At 44.7% G+C, this 26413-nt stretch overlaps 2 protein-coding genes across 5 annotated transcripts in view; one reads left to right on the top strand and one right to left on the bottom strand.

Moving 5' to 3' along the window:
• The window catches only part of PAK5 (p21 (RAC1) activated kinase 5), a 177501-nt gene that overhangs the window by 107216 nt on the left and 43872 nt on the right, over positions 1 to 26413 (bottom strand). The window lies entirely within an intron of this gene.
• LOC108506997 (estradiol 17-beta-dehydrogenase 2-like) lies at positions 6321 to 7124 on the top strand. The gene is made up of 2 exons (XM_017834548.1): positions 6321 to 6770; positions 6945 to 7124. Exons 1-2 carry the CDS (start codon positions 6377 to 6379, stop codon positions 6983 to 6985), a joined length of 435 nt encoding a protein of 144 aa, XP_017690037.1. The 5' UTR covers positions 6321 to 6376; the 3' UTR covers positions 6986 to 7124.

The following is a 26413-nucleotide window of genomic DNA, read 5'->3' as shown; positions in this document are numbered from 1 at the left end:
CAGTGTGGCAGCGGCAGAGAAACAAGGGATCTCTCGCATTAGGAGCTTGGTATTTAATCAGCTGGGCTGACACAGGGAGGGAAAGCAGCACTGGCATTTCTATATGGGGAAGAGTTGTTCTGATGAATTATTATGTACTTTTTCTATGCTTTATTTTTCATTTCGTCCAACTAAAGGCCCACTGAATAATCCAAGAACCCGTCAAACGAACAAATCATAGGGTGAATTTTGTACTTTTTTTTTCCTTATAAATAAAAGACCCATTTTGTTCCACTCTCTAAACTGGCAGTTGCTGACAGGGTTACAAAAAACTTGGAAAATGTTTATGGCAGGGACTTACTTGACTGCTCAGGTTTCCCAAGCAAGACAGATGTGCCAGGTACATAAGGTCATCTTAAAAATGGGGAAGAACTCCTGCCTGTAGCATTTCTGCTGCTCTCAAGATCTGTGCTGAGTTTCCTGGTCTTCTAGAGAGAATCACTAAAGTTTTCCTGTCAAGTGAAACTCGATAAATCTCCACTGGGGGTCTCTGTTTTTCGGAGTTTCCAGGTTCTAATGCCAACTCAATTCCCCAAGACTGACTTGAGGTTCTTCAACAGGAAAGAGCCCCGAGAACCTCCATGAAGCGCAGGAGGGCTGTAGGTAAAACTTGGGCTGACCACACAAAGGGAGATCCTGACCAGAGGTCCAGCTCAGGTGGTTTACAGACAGCACTGAATAACGTATTTTCCAGCACTATTTAATTTTCCCAACTCCCCTTCACTGGATTATTACCAGTAATCAGAAAGGAGCTCTTTCACTGACTTGCAGGGAATACTTGGTAGCCACCAACATGGTCCTTAAAGAATCACAGAACAGCCAAGGTTGGAAAGGACCTCGTGAGATTATTTAGTCCACCTTGCCTGGTCAACCATGGTCAGCCACAGCAGGGCAGAGGCAGTAAGAAAGGCCAGAGCTCCAGCTGGGTTTTCAGAAGGCCAAGAACCAACAGAAACCATTTCTTCAAGCAGTAATGTTTCAGGAACAGCTGACCTTTTCAAGGATTTGAACTTTGGTTCAGAGAAACATTTAAGGAAAGGCACTGATGCACAAGATCTACCATTAGAACATTACTGCAATTCCTCAGTGGCTGCAAAACCCACTGCCAAAATTGGGGAGAAGACAAAAGATTTCTATTTTTGGCAATCAATTAGTTAAGTTAATTAACAGAGGACTTTGTTTTAACTTAAGGGTCTGAAACCAACTGATAATGTTTGTGAAGGTTTCAAAAATTTTTACAGATCGTATCTTTTTTTTTTTTAAACTTAAGAAATTATACGCACTGAAGACATAAGAGAATATTTTAACCGAAAAGGTCAGTGCTTACAAGTTAACAAATTAATAATTTAAAGTTGTCTGTGGGATAGAAGTTTGACCCTGTGATATGTGTGTCCTGTAATTATGTGCTCACACACTGGTTTTCAGACACTGAGGGCTGTGCACCCCTGAAACTTCCCTTGGTGTGACGTGGACACACGGTCCATACATTATGCACCTCTCATTATTAGTCGCCTTTTTCATTTTCTCCTCTTTGCTCCTGCTCCACTCAATTAGCAGGCTGTGACTGAACAACATTTAACAGTGAGCAAGAAGCCTCAAGTAAAAGGAAATTTGCCTTTAGAAAAGAAAAATGGGAAGAGAACCAGAGCATCTAATGAGAGAGATGCATAAATAGGTCAGGATTTTATTGAATCACAAAGGAACATCCAGGACACTGGTATTTTCTTCTCTAGATTCATGACCAGGATAGCAAAGCGGTGTCAAACATCAGAGGACATTGGGATGCCTCCTGTAATAAGCAGCTGGGACCTTTTTGAGGAGTCAGGTAGGGCTAAGCTGCCAGATAATTAGTGAAAGAACTGTTTTATTACCATCAACCACTGCTGCTGGTACCAAACTGAAAATTAAAAAAGCATTAGCTAGTCACTGTTTTCATTTCACTTTAGCAAGCCTGAAGGATAAAGTAAAAATCAGATCAGAGCACTCCAAGAAGGACAAGATTCACTACTCAATGTACAGGTTCTCCAGACTTACTGAGCTGGGATCAGACCAGCACTGTGACTTTTCTAGCAATAAACATTTTCAAGAAAGGAACTGGGGAAAAAAAAAAAAAGGTAACTTTTATTCTCCCCCATCTCATTCTTTCCATTCTTTCTCTTTTTAAGTCTATTTTTCCTCTTTTCATGTTGCTACTGAAAAAGGAAGAAAGAAGGAAAAGCAAACACAAAGGGAATAAAGCAAAAATTAAACTCTATTCCTGCACTTGGGAACAAAACAACACTCTGTGGCTTTAAACAGCAATTTTCATTCAGTGAGGAACTGAATTCAATTTTAATCTGGTGAGGACTGAATTTCCTGATTATCTTTCTTGCAGGTATAATGCTTTGCAGCAAGGATTTCAATCAAACAGGAGGGGGAAAAGAGAAGCAGCTCTTTTGTGAGAGCTCCCACAGGCTGCTGGAGAGCCTGCAAAAAGCTGCTCCCCCACCAAAGGGCCTCTGATGGCTCTCACTGCACTTCCCTTTGAGCTCTTGTATCTCCACAGCTCTCCTGAGTGCAGCCCAAAGCACAAAAAAAATAAATAAATTTGTGCCTCCACTTCCACAGCAGAATAAACCCAGAACGTAGTGAAGCCATTGTAAAGCTAACATGAACTCTAACATTATTGAAATAATTTATTTTGTAAAATTAAAATGTATACTTTCTACTTGGGTATTTGCTTTTCAAAAGGAAAAATACATAGCCAAGCTCAGGAGGGAGCACGGCCTGGCCAACACCCACGGCTGGCAGCAGAGTAAACCTGTAAACCCAGAAGCAACATCCTGAATCAGGAGGGGGTTTGACCCCCTCAGCTTGTGCCTTCCAGCTCCATCTTCCCTTGCCTGGAGATGCATCATTCTGCCCTCAATAATGCAGGCAGCAAAAGGAAGGTCAAACGACAACTGCACTGGCCTGAAACCTCACCAAGTGCCTCAAAGCCCCGTGGTGCCCCTGTAAAGCTTCCAACTTTCCTGGAGATCTGACTTCAAGGATGCAGTTTCTAGGAAAAATATCATTTTTTTTATTGCTCATTCAGTAGCAGTAGGAACACCAAGGTGGTATTGATCAGGAAATAATCAGAGCTTTGGGATCTGTTTGAAAGAGGTTTAAGATAAATCTCTAATTATACAGAGCTTAACTCACGAGATTTTAAAAAATACAGAGCTCCCTGTCAGAGGCACTTTGAACCACGTGGTCAAATCAAGCTGCCATTGACAGACACTGAACCTCCAACAGAGATGTTGCCTGAATTCACCTGACCCAAAGACACACCTTTTGGTTGACTTTCTGCCCCTTCTAAGCCACCAATTTGTGGAGGGAGCTGTGACCAGGTGGACTCCAGCCTGCACACCCTTCAGTGAAAATCCCAAATCACGCTGCTGAAAACAACCAGACACCTTTGAGAGGCACAGCAAACCCCAGGGAATGACTCAATGACCCAGCTCACAAGGCAGATATATTCAGTTAATCCTGCTGCTTAACATGACAAACAGCAAACCCTGTGCAGAAGCAGAGAGTTAATCAGTAATTTCTTCAACAGGCTTGAAAAGAACAATCTACTGAGTAAAATGATGCAGCAGCCCAAGAGTTAACGCCAGTTAGGAAAGGATTCAGGGGATACCCTTGGAGGAGTCAGCTTGGTAACTGTAGTGCAAAACCCCAACTGGGTGACAGCCAGCAGTGGAGCCAGTGGACATGTCACTGCTCCCCCACGGGTCATCTACTGGCAAAATATCTTTATGCTCATGAATATGGTGAGATAAAACCCAGGGCAAGCCTCAGGTCTTGACTGTTCCCAGATATTACAGTAGTGGGGAGGAAAAAAAAAATAAAGATCGCTGCTTTGGAAGTGTTTTCTTGACCTGCACTAGCACCTCTCATTTTAATATTTATTTGTCGACTAAGAACCCCTGAAGAGAGAAATCATTCCTTGGGGTGAAAAGAGTTACAAGTAAAATAAATTCTGCATGGTTCTGGGTAGCTGGTGGTTCACCTCTTAAAACCAGAGGGTTTCTGGGGAAGGTCAGGAGGGTTAGCCAAAAAGATCCCCTATGTGAAGAGCTGTGGTGGGGGAAGCAGCCAGCCAGCAGCCGCTGCTGGGCTCCAGCGGGGTCACGGGGGGCTGCGGATCCCCCAGAATGATGGGGGGAATTCATCTAGGGCTGAGAGTACCCCCAAATGGGCGGGGGGGATCACCCAGTGCTGCGGCTCCCCGCGAAAGACCGAGGAGCTCTGCCAGCCCCGCTGCTGCGGCCCCGCGGGCGGCCGAGAGGTGGAGCCACTAATTCGTTATAAATGGTGTTGACCAGAAAAAGAAAAGATTTTTTAAATTTTTTTTTTTAATTTTTTTTTTTAAAAATTTTTTTTTCTTTTTTAGTCTAAAGCCCAAGTACTCCAACAACTTTTGTTTTGTTTTGTTTTGTTTTGTTTTCTGAAAAATGAGCTCACAGCTGAGGTGAAACCTCGACATTTCCTGCACCCAGCGCAGAAATGCACTCCCCCAACTCCAGCAGCCGGGAAGCACAGTGAGGAAATTCGGCTCTCCCACTCCTGCCTTTTGGGCTGACTTTCAGGCTCCAGAGTTTAGAGGAGCACAGAAGCTTTACACGCTCAGACAGCAGATGTAGCAAGCAAGGGGTGCAAACTCACCTCTGGCAGAGGCAATGTTTTGAATTTTAATTTTTTTGGCAGCAAAAAGGACCATGAACTTTTCTAGGCCCAGACCACAAGGCTGCCAGTTCAAAGCCTGGCAGGTAACACCCTACCAAGTTGCCATGTCCTGCCCCAGTCTGCTGGCATGAAAGGCTTAAGGATTTTTAAAAGCACTTGGTGAGTAAGATAAGATGCCCAACACACAGAGCCCTGCTGCCTCTCACTGCTCAGGAACCACTTAAAGGCAAACTGAATGTCTACATCCCTCTGTCCACTCCAAACAAAGCTCTGTGTGTTTGTACACGTACCAGGTGGGGTGTGCAGGTGGTTTTGGGGTGCAGCTGGCAGCAGCTCCATCCTAAAAGTGCCTGGAGCTCGATTGCTGTGATAGCACACAACGTGCTATTGATCCAAGAGATGGGATCTGCAGGTTCACATGGAGGATGAACAAGAAGGACCAGTAAAACACGTGGATTGTGCTGACAGGCAGTCCCCCACTCCCAGTACCTTTCCAGTCAGAGTAGGGAACAAACACAACACCCACCTGCAACACAACACACACCTTCTCAGGGGGGCCCTTTACAGTGATCCACATTAAAAAGAACAATAAAAGACAACACTGTTTAAAGAGCTCTGATGCCACTGATGATGATCACTGACAGTGATCAGCAGCATTTTCACCCTGACCAAGAAGGGTCCAGCCTCAGGGACAAATCAGCAGGAGAGCTGGCAGCTTACACAGGAGCTTCCCTCCTGACCCACTGCTGGGGGTATGCCAAGTCCTGACACTGCAGCATTCACCTTTGCTGGTCTCATTCCCAAGCCTACCAGGCTCTTCCCAATCCTGCAGAGGCTCTGTCTGCTCACGTGCTGAAGTCAGGGATAACTACACTCCGCGCCTTGGCACTGCTCTGCCTGCCTGAGAAATAGCAGGACCCTCCCCAAAATCTCTGTCCTCAATCAGAAAAGCTTTCTCCAGCACCCAGCTCATTCCCTGCCTGCGATGTGACTGAACTCCCCTCGGGCTGGCACAGTCCCTACAGGAGCACAGTGCTTCCAGGGTGGCATGTTTTACAGCACAGCAAGAGCTGGTTGCACGGGGCAGGGCTCCCAGTTCGGTGCCCACTTGGGTTCTTGCCCAGACTCCCTGAAACTGCTGTGTTACAGCAGTGGGAGACTGGCAACTTTAAGATAGTCTCAGCGTGCCAAGCAGATACAGGGATTATTTCTACTTCGTGGCTTCCCAACGCCACGCACACACTCCTTGGAGAAATCCCTTACAGTTGGCTGCTTCCAAACAACCTGTACACATCACTGGCCCCAAAGACGACATATGAGGAAATGCCCTTACAAAACAAATCCTCGCATTTCAGCCCAGCAGAGCTTCCAAGCGCACAGCAAAGCCAAGACAAACACGGCACTGCTGTCGCCTGAAAACGTGCGTGGTTTGAAAATCCCCATTGTTGCTCTATCCCAGCAAATGATTCATCCTCCCCACGGGGTTGTGACTTGCCTCCGCACATTTCGCAAGGCTGCCTGGCTTTATAACAGCGTGGATGCACGGGGTGACTCCCGGCAGATTTCTCAGCTGGCTTGAGAGCGAGGAGGCAGCAGGAGGAGGAGGCTGCAGCTCGTCCCTCGCGCAATGATTTTCCTCCTGCAGCATTTCTTCCTGCTGGCCGTAGACTTAGTGCTCGCCATGACCCTTTCCTGCCTCTTGTACGCCATGGCCTGCATTTCCATCGCCTTCCTGACCTGCTTCGTTATCATCTTCTCCTTCGGCACCGTGGAGAGGCACATTGACGTGAAAGGGAAAGCGGTTGTGGTTCTCGTGTCCAACAGTTCCATTGGGAGGATGTTTGCAAGGAACCTGGATAAAGCAGGTTTCAGGGTGTCTGCTGCACATTGGCCAGCCCGAGAGAAGGGGACAGCTACAGAGGAGTGCTCCTCAAACACGGAGGTGGCCCAGCTCCACATGACTGAAGACGAGTATCAGAAGGCAGTGAAAACCTTCGTAGAAAGCCACTTAGCCCTGAAAGGTAACTTTTATGGCAAACTTGTGGATTGTGCCTACAGCAGAAGTTAAAATGCACAAGATTGTGAGATCCTTGTAGCTCAGCAAATGAGGGAAGCAAGAATGCTTTGGAAAATGGTTATGGCACTCTAACTGCATTGCAGTTTGTTGTGCAAAACAAAAATTTTGCTTTTTCCAGGGGAAAGAGCCTGCTTTGGTGGCTGTGAAAGGCCCCATTAGACCCCAGTCCCTGGAGGAAAGCAAGGTAGGCCAAGGAACGAGGGGGAGAGGGTCCTACCAAGGCACTGAGGGCTGGACTCACCTTGGGAAGAAAACACAGAGATGAACAAGGGGGAGCAAAGACCCAGACGAGGACCTGAGATGAAGGAAAGTGCCTGATTTTAAACCTCTTCTGGATTAAAAATCCTGAATTCCTTCTCGACTTCTTGGCTACTATGGGATTCATAAGAAAGAGTCAGGTCAGAACTTTGGCTGGCAGGTTGGGACAGTCTCTTTGAACCACACTGCCATAATTTCTGTGGGGATATGGGACTGAAAGCAGCCTGCAGAGCTCACATGGGACAGCACAGGACAAGTGTCCTGCTGAGGGGATGGCTGTAGGCACTTCTGCCAGGGAATCTCCCCAGTTCTTTCTCGGTATGACAGGAAGGGTGCCAAAGGACAGGCTGGCTTATGCCCCTGCCGAGTTACCTTTGCTATTCTGGAGTCTCTCTCCCCACAGCCATAATTTTACACCTCTTGGGAGTGACAGAAAATTCAGCCTCAGCCCTCAGGGCTGTCATTTCATTGCCCTCAGGGCTATGGGGTTACAAGAGAAGAGGCCAACCCCTTTCTTCCATCTACCTAAGGGACCTGTGAGCGGCAAAGCTCTCCCTGTTTCCCCATACTGCCTCCTTCCTTCTCCATCCCTCATCTCCTTGCTCTTTCTGTGGTTTCTCCAAGGCTCCCTCTGAGCTCTCCCCAGGGCAGCCTCTCTGACTGCTCACAGAGCTGGGGTCTCTCAGAGCATCCACAGGACAAGCAAGACCCTTTTGTTGCTGCCCAGCACTGAAAGTTTTCTTTGTGCTCCCAGGCCCTGCAGAGGAAGGACATTTTGGAAGTCAGAGCACGCACCACGAAGCCTCTCCCACTGCAGACACCCTTCGGAGAGGCGGTAGGGAACCCCAGCCAACAGCTGCTGCTGGCTGCAGCTGTTCAGGACCCAGTGGCACAGGTTCTCTCACATTGCTTTTGTCTTCAGAAGCTTCCAGCAGACCTGCAGTGCCTGTGATCAGATCCTGTGCAACTCTGCATGGCCCAGGACATAGTCCCCCATCACAGGCAGCCTGCAGGCTCCAGGAACAGGTCCCTGCACACCAGCAGTGAGTTTCAGACTCAATGCTCAGCTGCCTGCACGAGCATTTAGGCTAATTTACCCTAGTAAACTTATTCTGGTAAAACTTGCCTGTGTGGACAAGGCCTAAAAGCTCCCCAAGCTTAGAGGTATCAGCATAATCTTGCTCTGGAAATGAACAACAGAGACTTTCTTAACCAGTAATGATCCATGGGAGCTGGATTTCTGTGCTGTTCTAATTAAATGAGAATCTGGCCCACTGATATCTATCTTTTTTTGCTTTTTGAGTAAGCTTGGTCCCTGTGCTAGTTAAGGGCTTTTGCAGGGCTCATGTTTTCTTGACAGGGGGCTCTATTGTAGGATCCATGAGGTTTTACATTAAGGATCTCCTGCATAATATTCACATCAGAGATGGGGATGTTAAAATGTATTTCCCAAGTGCTGACCCAATTGCATGGCAGATCAAAGCACTATGTCACGAGGGGGAAAAAACAGAGAAAATAGAAAAAGAAAAAAGAAACCTCAGAGTTTTCTCAGATATCTTTGTTAAGAGTTTTGAGTGAGTGCTGGTATTTATTCTGCAAAATTTACTGTAATATTTTTGGCGTGGGTTGGGTGAACGTGAACACTCACCACCAGCCGACTGATAATGAAAAAAATTTAAACCAAATCAAAAGCCTACATTGGTAGATCCTCACATGCAACATGCAGTTTGGTCAGCAGGATCTGCACCAGGGCAGGAGAAGAGATTTTGTGCTGTAGGGACAAGATACAGCAGAACTATTATACAACTTTTATCTCCCTTTAAAAACTTCTCTTATGCTGTTTATGTATATGCAGGTTTTGGTTTCTAAAGAAAGAAACTTCTGTGCTAGTTTTTATGATTTTTTTAATCACTTGTCCCATAGGACATTTTTTATATCTTTTCTAGTGTAAATAAAAAGACACTTGTTCAATATAATCAAAGCTTTTGAAATTCATCCTAAATGCCTTTCAAAGTACCATAATGGAGACAGAATCCCCTAGTCATGGTTCCTTTGAGAAATAAAATACTTATGACAGCTAAAATAATCTATATTTTATTCTAGTACAGGTCCAGAGACCTAAATTTTCAGGAAGCCCAACACCTTTACTTTGCAGTGACACTACAAATGAATAAGGTGCTATTAAGTCTAAAGAGACTGTAACACAAAGATAGAGAGAAATGCAAGTCAGCCCCCTTCCAAATTCACTGTTTGTTTTGTGATAGCTCAGCTTGGGTTACAAAAACCCTTTGATTCTTCTGGCTTTTCACCTTTGGTGCCTTTAGATCATATGTTTAAACTTTCTCTGTGACCAAGAGGTCAAAGAGATAGAGGAAAAAGATGAGAGACAGAGTTTTAATTGCTCACCTCCACTAGCTGAGCTTGTACTGTCAAATATTGCAAGTGCTCTTGGCACCGTGTCCAGGTACTCAGCGATCGAGCTGCTTGAGAAACTGCTGCTCCGTGTTGCTCCTTGGGCAGGTTGCCTGGAAATTCTGGCAATTGCCTCATGATTTTCAGGATTGACTGCAGGGAGGGTGGGGTAGGGCAAGGAGATAAAGATGTGGAGGTGGGCAAGACCCAGCAGAGGGCAACCTGAGCTGACTCAGGAGGAGCTCAGACACACGGAGTGTTGGGCTGACTAATGGCTGTGGCCTCTGCTGTCACAGCGCCTCGGGGTTCACCTGGTCACACACACAAGCACAACAGTCACAGGGCTGAGCAAAACCAGCACTTACCGTGCCGTAGGATCACAGAATTGTTTGGGTTGGGGCCTTAAAAACCACCACGCTGCCATGGGCCAGGGCACCTTCCATTACACCAGGTTGTTCAAAATCCCATCCAGTCTGGCCTTGAACACTTCCAGGGATGGGGCATCCTCTATAAGAGGACATTCCTCTGTAAAGCCTCAGGTTTCTGCATGGAAGAAATCCAAGATCCTCAATGTAAGCAATGCCTCACACAGCCTCCCTCTGTTTGTTCAGATCTCTGCTATGCTGAAGCTGCTTGCAAGAGTCCTGTTGATTTTCATAGGGTCAGGATTTCATTTCTTGTACCTGAATCTCAGACAAGACATGACAACTGCTGGATTCTTTGGTACTTGCCAGCTTCCCTCCGTCCCTATCTGTTAAATAGGAAGGAGTTTCACAAGCACAGAAATAACTGATGCAAATCAATAATGTTAATTCCTAAATAATGTTGAGTCCCATATCTGAAAGGCTCTCTCACCCCACACTTCACCATGGTGTTTCAGACCAGTATCAAGTGCATGTTTCCAAACCTTGTTCTGCAGGCTCCAAAGGACCTGGAGAGAGAGCTCCCTGTGCAGACAGCTAGACCAGTGGGAGATATTGGACTATCATTCTTGGCCATCTGTCCCCATCCCCATGTTGCTGCATGCAAAGCAGCTCTCATAACCTCTCCTTAAGCTAGTCCAGGCAAGATCACCTGATCCTTTGATCGATTTTAACAGGCAAATTTAGTTAATCCATCCTATTGCTTTCTCCTGTGCACCACGGGACACTCCTGCAATCCCTCTGAGCGGAGCTGTGAGGGCAGTGACACCAGCCTGGGCAGGTACAGCTAATCCTGGGCAAGGAAGGGTGTCCACAGCTGCTGGTGCTTGCTCAAGGCTGTGCACTGAGATGTTGGCAGGACTATACAGAGCACTGAGGTATCCAGGCTTCCAGCAGCCCCAGGGCTTCTTGGACAGCCTCCACCTCTTCCAAAGGTCAGGCTGCTTTTGCAGCTCTGTTCTGCAGCAGGTAGCAGGGGTAGATGCTCTCCTGCTGCTTTCCCTTGCCTTGCACATCTCCTTCAGCACCTACCAACTTCAGTTTGCCAAAGAGTTTAGTCCAGGAAGGCACTCTCGTGACAGAGATCCAGAAAGCAAGAACCTACAGTGGGCCTGAAGAGGAGACAGACATTTGAAACGCTCCCTTGTGTGGAGGACACACTGTAGGAACTCTTTTGCTTCTTAAGGATGTCAGTGCAGTCAATCAAATTATTTTATTAGAAAGTAACAAAGACTTTTCCATGCTGAGCTTACCTTAAGATAAAGGCAAGGCCATACAGTCATTCCTAAACTCACAGCACAGGGAAAGTCCAGCTTCCTTCTGGAACAGTATAGCTTAGTGCATGGCACGAGTAAGGAAGAGTCATGTCCTGCCATTCCCACTCACTGCAGAGATGGATTGAACAGCTGCAATAATCATTGACTGCAACAAACTACAGCAGAGTAGGAATGAATAAAGCAAAGGAAATCATACACTCATGCAATTTTAAAGAGCACTGCATTATTTAACTTCATTCAGCTACAACAACTGCAGGCCACCTTGGATAAATCAGGCCGTTTTCCAGGCTGCAAATGACCATGCTCGGAGTTACAAGTCAAATGATTAATTTTTGTAGGTCTGCTTTTGTGCCTTTAATATGGGTTATCCAGAAGTCTTTGAAAACCAGGGTTGTGACTATATTGCCTTCCTGTCTCTTGGGGATTTATCAAAACTAGAGAAGCACTTTGATATAGCAGCACCAGGGCTATGAAACAACCCAGACAGAGAAAGCAGATCTCATTCTGAAATGATAGGCTGGGAGGAGTTATTTGAGATGAAGGGGAGCTTCCCATTAAAAGCTTCCTTTTCAAGATAAGAATCTATGCATCATCTATAGTCTATCTGCCTTTTTCTTCCTCCAGAAGAAAATGCATCAGCACCTGTGGACATTTTATGGGAGGCCAATTTTCACTTCCTTGAAGTGTTTTTGTAATTCTCTTGTTTCAACAGACAACTCCTCTGCCAAGAGCCGAGCGCCCCGGACGTGCACATAGAACCTCATGACTAAACAGTTACACAACCCAGAAAAGCTGCAGCAACACTTCTCCTCCTCCATCCCTGTCCCTCACTCCCTGCCAGCAGGCAGAGCCCATTTGGGTCCAGAACCTCCATCCCCACATGACATTCCTGCTGCCAACTCCTGCAGCTGCCGGAGCGATGGGAAGGCCGCGCGCTTCAGATCCTGTGCGGAGTCCTCGGGACTCTGCATGGTCATGACTCTTTATCCTGGCAGGGATCAGCCTGGTCAGCTGGCCTGACCTGTATTTTATGGGCCAGAGAACTTCATCAAGACTTCAGAAGAACAAAGCAGGCAGCCAGCCATGTGGAAATCCATGGGCAGGGAAAGCAGAAGGGTTTGTTGTGAGATCCAGCGGGTACCTTGAGCCCCACCGTGCACATCAGCCCTTTGTTCGGCTGCTGGTTGATGGCTGGAGGATTTCTGCCTGCAAACCAAGATCTTTAAGCAATAATTAAAAATGCATATTGGTCTGCCATATGTTAAAAAGTGGGTTATTTGATTGCATTCATTCAGAAGGCGTTGCTGTGCTCACTGCAAGCACCAGCCATGCGTGTGATATTATGGAAAGAGAAAGAGGTGAAAGAGCCACGTGTTGCCATGACCTTTTTCAGCTTTCTTCCAAATCTTATGTTTGCAGACACGAACAGAAATGGATTATTTCTCAAAAAGAAACTAAACAAAGCCCAGGCAGTTGGATACTTATCTTATACTGGCTCCTACATTCTGCCAGAAGCCTTCTCTAGCATCCTAAAGCAGTACCCTCTTCACACTGGCCCCGTTCAGCTCAGAGGAATTTCAGTCCCACAGTGTAAGTTTATCTCACAACAACCCCCAGACAAGAGTTTGATTTCCAAGCTTCATCAATCATTAAACCACCCAAGGCTGGAGGGTATTTTTAGAGATTGCCAGAAATATATCTGCATTTATGACACGTCGTTCTTGAAACAAACAATCAACACATTTTCATGCAATTGCAGGAGTAGGGTTAGAAACGCAAGGAAAAATAAAACCAAAAATGTCTGGGAAGCTACTTATCACTTATGCATGATGCTAAACTCATCTCTGATTCTGTAAGGCATTGGAAATAATCACAGATGGAACATAACCTTTACACTAATTTGAAAACATCCCAAACAAGAGTTTAACTTTGCACTAGTTTAGAAACATCTTTCATTAACTGGAGCTGGGCAGCTTCTGACCAGACAAATATTTTTGAAAAATACCAGGATTAAAGCTTCAGGAGTTCTACAGATCTGTCTCTCTTCCAAATAATGCAGTTAGTCAGAAAGTGTGTGCACATCTGTATTTTTTTACTCCACCCCTTGCTTCAATCCTTCAGGAAATTTTTTGAGGGGTCATTTTTAAAAGGGAAAAGGAACCAAGTGAGAGAAAAGATTTCTACAACTCTGGTTTTCCATGTCACAGTGTTTGGAGACAGAAGCCTGAACAGTTCTAAGACATGTGCTTAGAGACTTAATTCGAAATATGTAGACTGAACATGCATAAAAATTGAATACTTCTATATATGATAATTAAATACTTCCCTGATACAGATACATTATCTATGTGATAACAGAACTTCTGAGTAGATAATTTATTTATTTTATATAGTTATTTTCAATAATGAATAGCACTCATATTTCCTTCTGTAAAAGAGTTTGTCATCAGAGAACCATTCCCAGCGGATAATCCAGACATTCACACCTGGATGTCTGACTGGCACGACACCTGACTGCTTCCCCCTCAGGCTTTCCCCTGTATGCCTCTGTGCTGGTGTTTAACTTCCACTCTGCCCTGGCCTCAAGGTGGAAACACGACATTCACCCCACAGAATTCCACTGAAGCCTTAGGGCACTGCCAAAATACAGCCAAAAAAGTTGTTGATTTTTCTAGACACCACGAATCCCTTCTGGATTTGAACTGCCCTCTTACTCTAAGAACAGTGCCCATTCTCCATTACAGGCTTGTTTTCCCCACTTCCATTTTAAGTGTCAACATTAAATTAATTGAGATGTCAGCAATATGAAGCTAAAACTGCTTTCAGGTTCCTCGCCTTCCTCTCCTTCCCTGGCTTCCTTTGGGGTTTCATATATACATATATTAAAAATGCATTTTTTTTTCTCTTGTTACCCAAGACGGAATTGGGAAAGCTTTTAGTCCTCATCAGAGGTTTAAATTCCCATCCTGCTTTAAATTTATGGAGACTCCATTTTCCAGTGAATAAACACACTGATGGAAAATTCCCGAGCAGTTCCAATAACCATACACACAACACTGACTAATTTACCAGGTATCACACTGCAAAGGGAGGGACTGTGTCCTTCTTATCCATCCATTCGAGAGCAGCAGACTCCACTGTTGTTTACATAAAGGTCCAGAAAATAAAAATACAGGCAGAAAGATGAGAATAAATTACAATCTTAAAAACAACAACAAAAAAAAAGGTCTACAGAAGTCTCTAGATGTTTGGATGCCGGAAACAGAGGTGACAGGAGGAATGCTACCATCATCCATTTGCTCTCTGCATCTCTCTTTAGACCTCTCCAGCAGATTTTTTTATTCATGCCACCAGCTCCAGGGCACGGATCATCCCTGTCTGCGTCACTCGTGTGGATTCACACTGTCTGATGCAGAACAGGTCGATGCATTGACTCTGCACCTAAAATAGGGGAGCAGGTAAAAGAGCACTTGGAGTCTTAGCTCTGTTTTCTGAGAGGCAAAGCTCTGAGAAGGACGATTCTTGGCCAGAAAAAAAATCACCCAGAGCTTTCCTTAGGCTCTTGCTTAGACACTAAGGAGATGTTTTCCTCGATACTTTATTCTATTTCTCTCTTCCCAAAGCAAGGCAGGGCACTTCTTTCCTCAAGCAGGAAGTCACTGTCTCCTCAACCAGCAGCCACCCTGTTCCTCTCTCCCTTGGATGCACTGTCTGGAGACCATTTGGAGCAGCCACTGGGTTTAAAGGAAATATGGTCCCTAAGTAGACACCGATTTTTATGAGTCAGAGCCCTTTAGCCCCGTATTTTGAAGTTACATAAGCAAACAGGTAAAAATCCCCTCTCAAAGATTATTCTCTACACCACAGACAGAAAGGCCCCAGTTCTGATTCATTTGCTCTACAGAGTAGAAAACTTTTACTGCTGAATTTGCCCCATGTGATATTTGGATGTAATGGTTTGCCATTACACAGGGAATAAGTGACTTAAAGAGAACAAGTCTCGCTGAGTGCTGGTTTCTAATAAATGCCATTTGATTTTTCCTCAAGCGCATTTCTTGGAAAATACTTTACTTGCTCAGCTTCTAAGAAAAGCAATTTGGTAATGTTTGCCTGATCGTAAAATTGATTTGACCTTCTGCAAATAATCTGACATCCCAGCGTGCTGCTGAGCCTTTTGAAGTGCATTAGGTTGTTCATACAGCACAGCTTTCTCCTGTTTATTCTGGACAATATCTTTGTATAACTGATGGAAACGCTTCCAAAGCCTTCATAAAAATAACTTTGAGGAACTGATTAAAAAAAAAAAAGAAAGATTTCAAATTCCACTGAAATATGTAATAACACATTTCAGTGGACACGAGAAGGAATAATTATCTGTCAACCAGCTCTACTTCTAATGCCATGAGTCTTGCACACTACGGCCCCGTGTGTATCACGGCTACCGAGCTCGTTACATCCAGGTTTTTAACTAGAATCAGATGCAAGTGGCAATATTCCATCTGTACCCGGAATGACTTCGGAGAAACGTCGAGGTGTAATCCAGAATGACCCGGATGAGTTAACCTAGCTCACACCCTGTTAATTTGGCAGGCATGTATGGGACGATGAAGAAGCCGTCGATCCTCATATGGGAAGAAGGGGCGCCAGACACGTGTGGGTTACCTGAGACAAGAACCTCCCGTGAACAGAAGAAAGCTCTCAAGGCTCCACGTAGGAACTGCTTATTGCAGCCAGGTACAACCGCATATATTGCATTTCTCTGACAATGCCTAGATGAGGGAGGAAATGTCTTTATAATGTTGTGGCCAATACAGTTTTTTCCCTTTTAACATTGTTTCCACAATTTCAAAAACAAAGTCCTTGTTCATGGCCACTCCTCACCACGTGGGTTTAAAAGCGTGTGCTAATATTCTGGAAAACTCCTGTTCTCCCAGGCTGGACTTTTAATTAAGACTGCCTGGGTAGGACAGAGACAACATGTGCAGAATCAGCTCTGCAAAGCCCCCACTGTCCCAGCAATCACCTCAGCTCCCTCTTCTTTATATGGAAAATAAAATCCCACAGCTCCCATCGGCAAAATACAATTCAGTAACTGGCAGCACAGGGCCTTTATCAGAGGGCAGAAGTTCTCCTCCTGGTTTGCTCTTCACACAGAAGGCACTGCTGCCTTGGAAGTTCCTGGAAGAGGTTTGTTGTCAGGGCTAGCTGTTTGCAGTAAGGAAGACTTCCTTATTAGAAATAACCCTCTAATTAAAGCGTGGCCTTATTTACTTACATGCCACATTCATATATAATTACTTATCAAATTATAAATTACAAACAATAACAGTTTTAGTTGCATGCTAAATCTCCTCTGCAAGACTGTCACCATTTGAAGATGTTGGGGTTTGTAGGAGCCTCCTCACTGGAGGCAGACTCTGGCCCTGGGAAAGGGACAACTCTGGCTGTAGTGTCCCTGTGCCTCTGGGTTGCTCACTCTGGGAATCAAAAGCCCTAAAGGCTGTTCTGAAGATGCCTTTTTTTCTGGCACATTAATGCTCTCTTTTGCTTTCGAGCAGAAGGTTGAAACAGTGTCCCTTTTCCATTTGCAGTTCTCTGTGTCACAGTCCTCTTTCGCCCACTGACCTGGGCCCTGACTCTCCTGAGGAGAAGCCCAAAGCTCCTTGTGCTTCTGCTGAAGCCCAAAAACTGAGAGGTGAGACAGCAGTCACAGCTTGGTTACCTGCCAGAGGAAACCAGCACCTCCAGCACGAGCAGCTCTTAGCTCTGCTGGGACAAGGAAGGGTGACCTCCCTGTAGGAAGAGGGCTGGGAAAGGAGCCTGGGAACAGATCCCTGCCCCCTCCAGCCCTCTGACACCTGAAGGACGCTGCCTTTCTGCATCAGTCTGGCTCCAAGGAGTCCAGCCCAGGGCACAGCAGTAGGTTCAGCTTGGTAGCACCACAAGAGCAACCAGCTCAGTCTCCAGCACTGAGGCAGAGCATGAGCTGCTCTCCAGCATCTCAGTGGAATTTAAGAGGCACAGCAGTTGCTCTTAAAGGGCAAACCCAAAAATATCCTGTATCTTGTTCATTGCTGGATCAACTCTCCCCAGTTCCTGTATTCTCACTGCTGCAGGCTGTGAAGGCTCTTGAATTACATTCACTCCTGCCCATGGCTTGGAAAGCACCTGAAATGGTGTGTTCTCCAACATCTCTGCTTGAGAGAAAGCACCCAGAGCCTGATGAGATTCACTGACCAGGGCCAGGAGGGAAAACAGAAAATGATAAAGAGAAAATAAAATAAAAAGCCAGACAGCAATGAGATGATCTCCCATTGTCCCCACTGGTTTATCTAATCTTCTCTCGCTAAAGGGGAGAAGGGTCCTGGCTCTCCACCTAATGCTGCCTTCAGGTGTCTGGTTCTCAGTAGCATCTTTGGCCTCCCTGAGTTCTGGATCAGGGCCATCAGGCAGGCTCTGGATGCTGTGTGAATACAAAGGTGGATATATCCTGCTGTCCCCCTGCACCGTGTCACCAGTGGCTGCTGTAGCAGCAGGGATGAGGCAGGAAAAGGGCAGCAGGAATGAACTCAGTTGAAATGAGTGAGCAGCACTAAAGAGCTAAAACTCTCCTGATGTCTTTCAGCCAGGAAGGAAACATCTGGAGCACTACATGGTAACACTGTCATGCCACAAGGAAAAAGTGCTACGGGAAGGAGCATAGCTGGGATCAGAAGTGACAAACTCCTGGCAGCAGAGGATTATGAGTGGTGACTTCAATTGCCAGACAATGAAAAACTGTGGATGAAGACAGAAAGCACCTCTGGAACTGTGAGAAAGGTCTCCAATTCCTTTGCAAGTCTAAACTGTAAGAGAACACGGAGACAGGGAAATTTTGGGTTGTACAATACAATGCTGTACTGAACACACTGGGATACGCACAGAGGAAAAGACATCTGAGGTGAAAGGAAATAAAGGAATAACTCTGCTGGGAAGAAAAATGCTAGGGCTTGGGTTTCATTATCTAAAGCCACAACTCAGAACTGCCTCACTGATGATAAGAGATGTCACCCACCCAGGGAGCTGGATCCAGAGAGGAAAAGAGAAGCTTTCAAAACAGCTTCTATAAGACATTAAACCAGCTTAATATCAAGCCAGACTGAAAACAAACATTTTAATACCAGAACATCAAAGCATTGAGAAAGAACATGCTAAAGCAGAAAAATCCTGAATTAAAAGCTTGGGGTTTTGGTCTTTACACGTTTGGCAAGTAACCAATTGGATGAATAATGCCAAACCCATATATTCTGCAGAATGTCCCCAGAAATGTTTCCTTTAGCCAGAGCCCTGCTTTGAGCCAGAGTTGTCAACTCCCTCAGTGCACGATCCCATTCTGTGCACACAACCCTGTGCAATTTCAGCTGATCACCATTATTTTCTCCTCCAAATTATTGCAGAGGATGTGTGGGGGCTGTTGCTTTTCCCCCAAGGACTGTCACTCAAAGGATGGCCCCTGCTTGTACACACGGGAGTATTCACGGTCTGAAATTAGGGACATTATGTGAGCAAAGCTCCTGAAGACTTCAGTGGAAGTTTAGCTTGCCTGAGGACTCAGGGATGGCCTACATTTGTTTATAAAGCTTCCCAGTCCACTGGGATACAGGGATACTGTGTGCAAGCATAAAATTATGACTGTGAGGCAATACCACCAGGAGATAAATTATAATATAAGTGCACTTAAAAGTATGTTTAACACAAATTAGTTATATCAAACTAACACTGAAGTTATAGACTGCTGAAGCTGACTAAGGGATCTGAATGCCCAGATGCTTTTAATTTGAGTGGGAATGAGGGATTTGAATTCCTTAAATAGTCTTGAATGTTTCATCACTAACGTATAACACACAAAAAAGTAAAAATTAAAGTAACTGGCTCTCTTCAAGCCTACAAATCCAGCCAAAAGATTTTGCCAACATCTTTTGGGACATATCCCCTCAGTCATCCTGCCATTAAAATTAAAGGTTCAGAAATTCCTGAAAGGGTTCCAAATTTGGATGAAAATTTTCAGGGGAAAACCCCCCAATTCCAACAAATGTTTTTTCAATAGATCATTTTGATTAATTTAATAAAAATGTAGTTGGGCTATAAGTTTGCTTAAAGATAAAAAGCTTTAGCACCAAATCCTGTGTCCTACAACTCAGAACAGAAACAACTGATGACTCAAGACCTGTTCTTTCTCCCCAGTCTCAACTGCAATACTTCCATTTTTTAACCTTTTTAAGAAAGCACGGAATTGGACTTCCACTGCAACACATTTTCCTGGGCAGCACTGTAAAATTATTGCCTGACAGAACCAAAACGTTAGTGGTGATGGAGGAACAGGGGGAAGTTAATTACACAAACACAACCTTCCACCATTTTAAATTATGTTAATGATCTATGGGCCAATATTATTCCTTTATGGATGTCTGCAGGCCTGTCAAAAGATATTAAGAGGGCATCTTCCTGGGTTACCTGCAGTCTCTCTCTATTTTGGGGACACTTTTCTCCTGACTTCCCTCTCCAGAGCAGAGGTCATTCCCACAGACACCTCCACTGAAGCCAGAGCCCATCCACCTCCACAGAGAACACTGGGAGGTGTTTAGGGCGGCCTGAGGCAACAAATTTCCCTTCATGTGTTCATTGTATTCAAGGAAAAACATTTAGGGGAGGACAAAGAGGAAGGAGAGGGCAGGAAAGCAAAATAATGATTAGTGTAATGGGATTTGCTATTCTTGTTAACAGTTTAATCAATACAAACATTAACAGAACCCTCTTACGTGCTTGCCATGCTTTATATTTAGCTCAACACCGGTAAGCCACGGTTAGTATTGTCTGCATCTCTACTGCCCCACTTAATTCTGCAACAAAAAAAAAGGCAAGGCTGGGATTTTCTGTGCCAAAAAACCCAGCCATGCACAAGTGATGGTGCCATGGTGTGTGTCCTGTTGTGCTGGATACACTGGACACGTGATGAGGGGAGGATGGGTCTCAGGAAAAGTGAGACTTGCTCTGGATGAGCAAGTGGTGGTGCCACAGTGGCTTTGCTGAGTTTTGCCCCAGAGCAGCTTCATTTGCTATTTCTTACCATGTCATTTGTGAGGTATTGTTGGTGCCATCCCACAGGACGTAGCGTATGTTCTAAGGAGCCACAGGCCTTCCTAACAGTCCTTATTCTTTAGCTTGATTTTAGGCAGAGAGAGAAAGTTTGCCTTAACTTTTGCTTTCATCTCTCTAAACAGTGCTAAAACCATGTATAAACATCCTACTGGTGTATCAGCATAAAGCTCATTTAAAAGGTTTATAACTGACTTTGAAATAAGCTGAGAGAATCTCCAAATTGACAAGTGCAAAGGTGGGGGGGGAGGAAAGAAATAATCTCTACCAAAGGCAGATTTCCCTGCAGAACAGCCCTTCCCCACTGCAGAGCCTGAGGGGAGGGGAGCACTTCTCCCATCCAAAATCCTGTCCCCACAACCTCCCAACAGGGGAAGTTGTGCCATTTATAGATGCTCATCTGTAACAGCGACTGCCACAGGCAGCGTCTGCCCGAGGAGCCTGGATTCCATGTTCCAGAGCACGGGAACTCTGAAACACGTAGTCACAAGATTAGTTCGCTATAATGTGTCTAATTTATTTTGGCATTTCCTAGGGAAAAAAAAAAAAAAACATAGCAAAAAATAACTATGGGCAGTGCTGTTGTATCAGCTCTGAGAAGCATGAAAAAAACACAACTGCAAAAAACAATGTCTTCTGGGGGGATGGGTTATTTTGGCCTTTGAAATATTATTTTTTTTAAAAAGAAACAACTCACAACTTCCCATTGTGCCTCTTGGATGCACTTTGCACTTCTCGGTGTCACAGGTCAACTCGTGCCCAAGGCAAAGCCTGAAATACCTTTTCCCACTGGAGCTCCAAGGCTGTCACCACACAAACATATCCAAAAAGATGCAAACACTGACAACTCAGCAACACAGGAAAAGTTACATCCTTCCAATGAGAATTCAAATAATAACTCCATCTTGCTTAGGGCCAGCGGAACAAGCCTCAAACACTGATCAAAACCTTAAATACCCACTGCTGTGGCTGAATCTTTGTGTCAGGAGAAGTTTCCCACTCCTTTCCCTCTTTTCCAGTGTGTGCCAGAGCCTGCCCCCTGTATGGGCAGCACAGTGACACTGCCAGAGCATTACAGAGTGTGACATGTGGAAAGGAGGGAATGCCAAGGGGTCTGGGGTCCTAATCCACTGTTCTGGGAGACACTTATATGCCAGACAAGCTTTGGGTGACTCTGCTGACCCATCATCTCACAATATTTGAATCTCAACATCCCTGTCAAGGCTTACATGCAAATCTGAACGTTTTCAAGAGTCTGGATTTAGGAAACTGAGGTCAAGCCCATCAGATGTGGGTTATTGCACCAGTTAGTCAGTTCTCCTAATGAAGAGAATCCAGTGAAACTGCTTTCTTGGGATTGTGTCCATAAGTTCAGAAGCTGAGCAAATAACAGTTCATCTTGGTTCTTCCATATTTGTTGGAATGTAAGAATCAGTTTCTCAGTTGAAAGACCAGTAAGTGCTCTATATTAGATCAATAATGGAGTGAAGCAAGAAGTAGTTGACTTAAAATGTCCTGGTAGATTTTAATATCTGTTTTCTCGTAAATAAACAAGTGACTACCAGAAGAGAATTCCCAGTTCCTGCAGGTAAAAGGAATGGGGCTTTCAAAGAGAACACAAATCACCATGATGACAGTATCTCATGGGCCATGAAGATGATCAGAGGGCTGGAGCACATCTCCTATTGAGACAGGCTGAGGAATTGGGGTTGTTCAGCCTGGAGAAGAGAAAGTTTCAGGGAGACCTTAGAGACCTTTTCAGTGCATAGAGGGGCTCCAAGAGAGCTGCAGAGGGACTTTGGACAAGGGAATGTAGTGACAGGACAAGGGGTAATGGCTTTAAACTGCCAGAGGGCAGGTTTAGATTAGATATTGTGAAGAAAGTCTTCCCTGTGAGGTGGTGAGGCATGGACACAAGTTCCCCAGAGAAGCTGTGGCTGCCCCATCACTGGAAGTGCTCAAGGCCAGGCTGGATGGAGCTCTGAGCAATGTGGTCTAGGGGAAGGTGTCCCTGCCCATGGCAGGGGGGCTGGAACTGGATGATCTTTAAGGTCCCTTAAAGATCCAAATCTGATCACAGACCCAATGCATTCTGTGATTCCAGGCTTAAGTGACACATCACGTACCCATTTCCTACTTGCACATTCGATGGAGCTGTTTTGTGCAAACAGCTGTAAGGAAGAAATTACCTTGAATTTAAAAAAAAAATAAAAATGGGAGGGGAACCTTGAGGATTCAGAAATGAACTACAAGGGGGAAAAAAGAAGAAGATGCAAAACACTAATCAGATTCTATGAATACATGCAGACAAAGGAAAAAAGAGCCCAGTGCTATCAACACTAACAGCATTTGGTGGACCATTAAAGGCTGAAAATATCTGTATTGTCAACTTGTTTGCAGGATATACAGCTGTCCTCTTCTGCTGCTTGGAGAGCTGTAAGAAGCTGCTCTGCATTACTGCTCTCTAGCAGCCTCCAAAACTGTTTAGAGGCTGAGGCAAAGCGGGATGAAATCAGCAACCTGTAGTTAACACACTAATTAACAAGTGAGTTTCAAGTTAGATACTGTGATTTACTGGTGGCTTCATGCACTCTCCTATCCTGTTCCTCTCTGTGCTTAGACATTTAATACTTGTAAGTCCCAAGATGGAAAATCTCTGGATAACTAGAGCTGTATTGCTGAGAAGACAAGATTCCCTTTCCATCAATGTAAGATTCCTGGCACTGACTTAGTTAAATCAACCTGGATTCATGCTGACAGATGAGTGTAAATCAGCCCTACCAGAACCAGAGGTCTAAAATGGATTTTCAGGTGTTATTTAGTCCACTGGCTTGTGTAGGGGAGGACTTGCACAGGTCATTCCTCACACAGGGGTTTAGTTCATTTTGAAAAGTCAGAGACCTCTCCCACAGAATCTGCTCCAGTCCTTCACACTCCTTTAGTATCAGATTAACTACTAAAAATGAAGTGCCTTGATTTTCCCTTGAAGAAATTTAGCCCACAGCTTCTTGTCTTCACTGCCAGGGTCAGGAAGACCAAATAATTCTCTTTTTCCTTTACAGCAGCTGACAAAATCTTGGGAGAAATATAGTCTTCCTCTCCTGAGGAGGAATCCCCCCCTCAATCTTCCTTGGCAGATCGAGCCTTTTGGGCCTGGGATCAGTCTTCCTGCTTTCCTTTTCACACTTAACCACTGTCCAGGTCAGCCTTTAAGTACACTGGGCAAAAGCAAATACTGTGCTCCTGTTTGCTGGAATATTGCACTTCCACATGGGGAACAATCCTGCTGACACACTTAATGTGCCTTTTCTGTAACAGCATGGTATTGTTTATTCAGGATCAGCTTGTGAGCCACCAGAATCTTTCATCCTCATTGATAAATCAACTACACACGTAGCTGGTGGTCCCCACCCTGATGTAAGTATATAATAACCTGTATTAAGAGTTTATTGCAATAAATAAGTCTGCATTCAGCAGAGGGACAGTGCTCTGTCACAGTTCAATGGCAAGCTGGTGATGGTGGATTTTTACCACATCTCCATTTGCAAACAACATCCTGAATTCTAATCCTGCCCAGTGTGCTCAAAGCTTTTCCAGTGTGGTGCCAGTTGTGAGTTTAAACTGCATGCTCTCTCTTCCATCAGCCAGATCCCATATGGAAACAAAAGACATGGACACAAAGCAGAAACTCCCTCAAAAACATCATTCTATCAGTTTTCCAAGCACTTTTGCACCCAGGTAGTTTCATCCATTCCATCCTTATTAGAATACGTGAGAAGCAGACTCAGAATTCAAACCAGACCCTCACATCTCAAAAAAAAAAGTCTGCCTGTTACTCATCCCCTCATTTCCTTCTAGGTGCTCACAAATAGTCTGGTTGTTTGTTCCAGTGCTTTTCCAGGAACTGGAGTTAAGCTGACAGGTCTATAATTCTAGACCTGCTTGTTAGCACCACTTTTGGACTGATGGCTCAAACCTGCACACAATACTCCTGGGCTCTGCTCCAACAGACCACTTTAGCACATATTTAATTAAGAGTGAGAGACATCTGTGGCTGGAGAGGGGTTGAGTCACATGCTTAATGCTACACGTGCTTGGATGCTTTTCTAGTTCCTAAGAATGGATACATTAAAAAAACCCAACAAATAAACAATAAAACCCAACACACCAAACCTAAGCAAAAAAAAAATGTGTTTTCATACAGTGCTTACAAATGCAAATGCCAACAAATACTAAACATCAATGTCCACGGATGAGTGAAAACCCTGAATCCTTCTCTGATACCCTGTGATCATCTCCACTACAGTGACTTCTGTTACTATTGTGCTGCTTTATTCTCTTGTTTTGTGAGATCTTCCCCCAATCTCCCTTATCTTAATACCTGCTACATTATGCCTCCAGCATGTCCTTCAAGCCTTATTAGTCCTTTCTCCTAGAGAGCTAATTAATTGATTAGATGTCACTTAGTCTGTCACAAACTGCTATTGACACCTCTTGCAGCAGCTTTTTGTGCATTCCAAGTGTGTTTTTACACTTCTGAAAGACAGAGGACTGACAGCTCTGGAGAGCAAGACCAATCTCACTCCTAGGCCAGCTCTGCCCAGATCAGTTCACACCAACAAAGCTATTAAACCCCACACTTCACCTCCCAGCTTTAGGATTACCTGTAGCAATATCCCAGAAGAAAGCAACACATTGAAAAAGCTCCAACATATGATGAGATCAGGACACAATGATGGGACTCAAGCAGAGTTCTCTGCTGCTCTCCATCATCTCCTCCAAGTCCTGGAAACCTTTTCTGAGCTCCACATAAGGCAGTTTGCTTAAACACAGCCCTGGATCTGATGTTGCTGCTTCATCAAATGAACCACTTACACCTGTTGAGTGGGCTGGACTCTCCCCACTGGTGGTCAATCAGCTCTGCTCCATGGGATTGCCATTCCAATGGACAATTGCCATTTGAACAGAGTCACCTGGATCATCAGGTGCTGACTCCCAGCCCTTAACTCCCGTCTATGCTTTGCTCTGCTAATTTTTCCCTGTTTCTGTTGCTGCTTGTTCCTTGCTTCTGAGCCCAGGATGGATGTGGGCAGTCAGGTTTTCTTCCACACCTCTTCCAGCTACCTTCTTCATTCTCTCCACACGAATCATTTCCCCAGATCAGTGAAGAGGCCTCAAAGCACACTGCTTATTCCAGACTAAATTTATCTTATGCATACAGAACTGGGGAGGAATTCCAGCTATCAGAGCTCTCTTGCAAGCTAATTATTCTTCAAAGAAGTTTTAGGCGGTCCTAGGGAGCATCTAACTATTGATTTTCTACTCTGTATAATTTCCCTGCAAAATGTAATCATTCTCCTCCTGTCTCACACTGTCATTTGTCTCTCAGAACAACCTGGGAACAATAAAAGAGTGGAATAGAGGGCAGCAAGAAGGGCACCGTCAAAAAAATATCTCTGTACAAGCAAAGTCTGTAAAAGCAAACCCAAGAAATGTCTGTAGACCTTGTTTAATATTCATCAGCCAGTGCAGTGTGTAACTGAAACCCAAATGTAACTGTTATGAAAATTCAGGCTAGAAGGAAATCAAATGGAGACAGCATTCAATGGATGCTGGCATTTCAGAGATTCTCATTTCTGGATTTCCAGCATAAATGTACCACAGAGGGAAATGTTACTGAATATATTGGTGGTTACAAATGGCTACATTTGTCTATAAATTCACCTCTTAAAAAAAAAAAAGAGGAAGGGAGTTGTCAATAAGAGACTCCAAGGAACCAGCCTAGTATAAATCTATTGCTAACACATGATTTTATGGAACAACAAAGTAGAAGTGGAATTGAGACCAGCAAATCTTAAAAACCCTGTTGTGCAATATTAAGCTGTTTTTTTTCCTCCATCTCCCTGCACAACAAAGCACTTGGCACATGATTAACTTCAAGAAAGCCTTTTGGCTTCAAAATTTAGCACCTTCACATGTACCTGCATTCTGAATACTGAATATTTAAGCAGATGCTGACTTCCATGCTGTCGCGACGGAAAGCTCTAGACACCTCAATGTGAGAATCCAGGAACTTCGTTTAT

The sequence above is a fragment of the Lepidothrix coronata genome, unplaced genomic scaffold, assembly GCF_001604755.1.
Source record: "Lepidothrix coronata isolate B3197 unplaced genomic scaffold, Lepidothrix_coronata-1.0 Scaffold234, whole genome shotgun sequence".
Classification (NCBI taxonomy): Eukaryota; Metazoa; Chordata; class Aves; order Passeriformes; family Pipridae; genus Lepidothrix; species Lepidothrix coronata.
This window is presented reverse-complemented; position numbering and strand designations above follow the sequence as displayed.

What these genes read in the sequence shown, in the direction of transcription:
- LOC108506997 (XM_017834548.1), top strand. Translation starts at nt 6,377, where the DNA reads ATGATTTTCCTCCTGCAGCATTTCTTCCTGCTGGCCGTAGACTTAGTG. An exon ending in AAGCCACTTAGCCCTGAAAG is followed by an intron (nt 6,771 to 6,944) that starts GTAACTTTTATG and finishes TGCTTTTTCCAG; the next exon opens with GGGAAAGAGCCTGCTTTGGT.